Source organism: Jaculus jaculus, chromosome X (genome assembly GCF_020740685.1).
Source record: "Jaculus jaculus isolate mJacJac1 chromosome X, mJacJac1.mat.Y.cur, whole genome shotgun sequence".
NCBI lineage: Eukaryota > Metazoa > Chordata > Mammalia > Rodentia > Dipodidae > Jaculus > Jaculus jaculus.
This window is the reverse complement of record NC_059125.1, coordinates 128101831-128106395: the sequence shown is the minus strand read 5'-3', so window position 1 is coordinate 128106395 and position 4565 is coordinate 128101831. Positions and strand designations below refer to the sequence as shown.

Sequence of the window (4565 nt, the reverse complement as noted above, 5' to 3'; positions counted from 1 at the left end):
TCAAGGAGGGTACATAACATTTTAAAGACAAGACTCATGCAAATTCATAGGTTGTTCAAGGAAAGAGCAAGTATTGAATGTAGCTGAAATCTAGAATGTGCTACTCTTGGCATTATTGATGTGTTGATGTGGTGGAGAATCATAAGGGCAAAAGAATTCTAACAAGTAGGAAACCTCTGTAGAATTCACAGCAGGACAAGACACAATTGTTTTTGTCTCAGTTTTTTTTTTTCTTTCCCTAGTACATACTTTTTCTTCTTGTCCACCACATGTGTTTCTCAATGTATTATAGAATGAAATTATTGTATAGAAACTGTGAACTTGAACATGAGGCTTCCTATAAGGTATTTTAAATAATAATCAGTTTCTCCCTCCCTCTCTTAGTCCTATTCCTTCTTTTTTTTTACTTACAATCTAGTATGTAAATTTAGTGGTTGGAGAAAGGAAGCACAAACCAAAAATTAACAAATAATTATTAATCACAGACTATGCACTCATGAACTTACTTAGGGAATATTATATGTGTAAATGAAGACTTTAGAATAAAATAAAGGAGAACTTGTGTTTTGTTTTGTGATTTTTTTAAAAGAATTTTTTTTTTTTATTTATTTGAGAGTGACAGACACAGAGAGGAAGAGGCAGAGGGAGAGAGACAGAATGTGCCCGCCAGGGCTTCCAGCCACTGCAAACAAACTCCAGAAGCGTGCGCCCCCTTGTGCATCTGGCTCATGTGGGTCCTGGGGAATCGAGCCTTGAACCGGGTCCTTAGGCTTCACAGGCAAGCGCTTAACCGCTAAGCCATCTCTCCAGCTCTGTTTTGTGATTTATTTTTTTAATGGTGAGATGTATCTAACCTGGACTCAGGCTGATTTGAGGATAAGAAATTGTTGCAAAGGAAACTACTAAGAGACTTCACTAGCCTGAGGACCTGGGTCTATCCAGTTCTAAAACAATGATAAAGATACAACTATGGCCCAGTTCACCAAATCCACACAAAGCTTTCTCTGCTGAGTAGTTTCTTCAGAGCTCTTTTTATGTCTTTGTTCCTTAGACTATAGATGAAGGGGTTCATCATAGGGGTTACAACTGTATACATGATAGCAGCCACCTTATCCTTCTCTGCTGAATAGCTGGAAGAGGGGAGAAAGTAGACTCCAACGATGGATCCATAGAAGAGGGAAACTGCAGAGAGATGGGAGCCACACGTAGAGAATGTTTGCCATTTTCCCTTGGCTGATGGAATCTTAAGCACAGTACTGACAATAAGAGCATAGGAGACAAAAATAAAAGTGAACGGGATGAAGATAACGGCTCCCCCAACGACAAGGATCAGCAAGTCGTTGATTTCAGTGTCTGAACAAGCAAGCTTTAAAATCGGTTCCAGGTCACAAAAGAAATGTGGTACTGCTCTGTGGTCGCAGAAAGACAAGGGGACCAGCAGACTGAGATGTAGTACTGAGACAAGGTTGGAGATAATCCATGGAATCACAACCAACAGGGCACAACATTTGGGATTCAACAATGCAGTATAACGTAATGGATGACAGATGGCAATATACCTGTCGTATGCCATGGCAGCCAAGAGGAAATTGTCCAGGTCCACCAGAAGCATAAAAAAATACATCTGTGTAAGGCATCCTGCAAAGGAGATGGTTGGATTCTGGCTTTGGATGTCTGCCAACATTTTGGGGACCGTCGTGGTTGTAAAGAAGATGTCGGTGAAGGATAGATTGGCAAGGAAGAAGTACATGGGGCTGTGGAGGTGAGTATTACTGATAATAGCCAGAATGATAAGTGCGTTTCCTACCATGGTGACTAGATACATGCAGAGAAACAGTGTGAAGATAAGCTGCTGCTGTTCAGACCCCATTGTGAGTCCCAGGAGGAAGAATTCAGAGATTGTAGTTTGGTTTTCTTGTTGCATGGTTCTGCTGTGTCTACAAAAGGAAAAATTCACCTTCACTGGAAAATGGTATTGTGACACAATATCCATCAGTGCTTTATACTAAGGACATAGAATTGAGTCAGGCCTTGGAACTAGGTATTTTTGGGCTATAGTCTCCCCACTAAAATACCAGTTTCATGAGGGCATGGACTGTACATCAGTGATAAAGACAGTGGCTGGCACAGACTAGCAGACTAGTAAATATTGGTTGGCTTCATATGAGTGAATGGATCAATGAAAAAAGCTGAACATTCTGCATTTGTAGCTCATAATCTTCATGCCTTTGTTATCTGGACTTTCTGGAGCCATTTCATCACTTTTAAAATCTGCAGGGTATCTATCTGTCTGACATGAGGATTGTACTAACACCTGGAAAACAGGCTTGTATTTGAGCTACTGCTGCACAAATAATAGCTGCCACTTTTCACAATTTGGAAGAATCATGCACTCCAAAGGTGAAAGGACACCTCTAGTCTTCTGAACCAGTCCTTGCCTATGGACAGGTTATCATCTGGTATGCATGAGATGATTTAGTTGACCACTTTTTTTTTTTTTAGTTGATCACTTTGGTTACTGTTCCAGAGAAAGAGCCTCCCTAACTCCCAGCATCTGATGCAAGCATGTGCCTAACTAATTCACTTTCTCCCAACATTTTCATAAATTCGTTCCCCTTTCACATTTTAACAAAGTGAAAGGGATTGTCTACAAAACCAGTGCAGTAATTTCATGTTTAAAAGTCCAGTAAAGTATGCAACATAAATGTAGTATTTAGAGTCCTGAAACAGACCATTTGTAGTAAAATTGACTGGGCAGAAGCCAAAATGAAAGATTAGGGGCATCACATTAAGAATTGGTATTTATTTAGGACTTTCTGTTTTGTATACATTCTACTAAGTGCTCCTTTTATCTTCTCAAACATTCACCACAAATTTATGAGATAAATCTGATTACTGGAATTCCAAATTTATAGATGAGAAGATCCACACATGTAGAGGTTGGTTACATTGATCAAATTGATATAAAACCAGTGCAGTAAGGTCAGAACTCTGAGTTTAGTCAGCTTGACAATTGTGTTAGTATGTCTTTATACTGCCTTTGTCTTCATGTATGTGGAGTAAGGACTTGTAAATGATATAAGTTGAAATGTACCTATGTTCCTGGGTATGCCTGTGAATTTTTCCTCCACATCACTGTTTGTGCCCTGTTTGTAGGTCTAAATGAGAGTGGTCTTGCAAATGGAGAGCTTTGTGTTTCCTCATTCCAATTTGTACCACATTAAGATTGCTTTCTATGCTGCATGGACATCTATTCTACACACTTGTCCTTTAAGGCCTGCCATGTTTTCATGCCACCTTTCTAGCATAATACAATTTGGACTGCCACTGTGTATCTTCCCATGCTCTTACTGGTTTACTATTTAACTTTGTACCTTCTGTAATAAAAAGAGGTTGAAAACGTTAATGAACAGTTTGAGCAGGATTACAGAAAGAATGTGGCACTTACTTAACAACAGTTTTTTCCAAGTACTATGGCAGTACTCATTTGCATACTAACAAATAAATGTGCTAAGTATAAATCAAACAGGATCAGGTCTGGTGAGACCTCTGCTAGGCAACACTTAGCCATTTCACATGTGCAGATTGTACTGAAAGCAAGAAACTGACATATTATTTTACATATAATCTAGGCTTTTCATCAATGCAGATTCATTAATGCAGATTGTGTTAGCAAAGTTTGATAGCCCACATTTCTGGTTTGACCTTCAAGCTATCATTTTAGCTAGCTCCATTTAGCTGATTGTTCTAATCTACTTTTCCCCAAGCTGATATTATCTTTTATGACCAAGCACATATCTGTCTTTAGTCTCTCATCCTTTATGTCCATGTCACTACGTTGTCACAATCTTTTTGTAGTAATCACGGGAAGCAAATGTTTGCATTTGGGGGTTGAGGTTACCCATTCTATAGAGCTTACCCTGATTTTATGGCTATTTCTGAAATTCTTCCACACAGAATCAGCTCCACTTCATTCACTGTGAAGTCAGTGATTTTTCTAGCCACATTGTGAATCTTTCCCCTCCTCCTCCTCCTCCTTCTTTTTTTTTTTTTTTTTTTTTTTTTGGTTTTTCAAGGTAGGGTCTCACTCTAGCTCAGGCTGACCTGGAACTCACTATGTAGTCTCAGGGTGGCCTTGAACTCATGTTGATCCTCCTACCTCTGCCTCCCGAGTGCTGGGGTTAAAGATGTGTACCACCACACCTGGCTTCTTTCCTCTTAATATTGAAAACAGAACAAAACAAACAAAAACAGAAAAGAAGGCTGGAAGAGGATGAAGCCTTCAAATGGTTCTGTTTTTTTTCTGCTCCTGGATTTAGAAAAAGGATCACCTCAGGGCTCAGGACACAATCCTCAAGGCTCCTTATTAAAAACTAGTCATATGTCCATCCTCTGTGGACTGTCTTTCCTTCTGGGAAATATCTTTGTTCTCTAATTTCCCGGTATGTAAAAAAGTGTATATGACTAAGATTAGGAGCAAACATATACTTGTTGGGTTTTTAGTCTAGTCAGGCAACCAACATATTAACCTTTGAAGAAAAAATTCATCCTGATCATATCTAGTA

General features: G+C 39.1%; 1 protein-coding gene across 1 annotated transcript; it reads right to left on the bottom strand.

The window, feature by feature from the left end:
• Window positions 1-979: 979 nt before the first annotated feature.
• Window positions 980-1933, bottom strand: LOC101602972 (olfactory receptor 1468-like). The gene has a single exon (XM_004653796.3). It carries the CDS (start codon window positions 1922-1924, stop codon window positions 980-982), a length of 945 nt encoding a protein of 314 aa, XP_004653853.2. The 5' UTR covers window positions 1925-1933.
• Between the last annotated feature and the right edge of the window lie 2632 nt (window positions 1934-4565).

Excerpts from the sequence above, each read along its gene's own strand:
- LOC101602972 (XM_004653796.3), bottom strand. The coding sequence starts at position 1,924 with ATGCAACAAGAAAACCAAACTACAATCTCTGAATTCTTCCTCCTGGGA.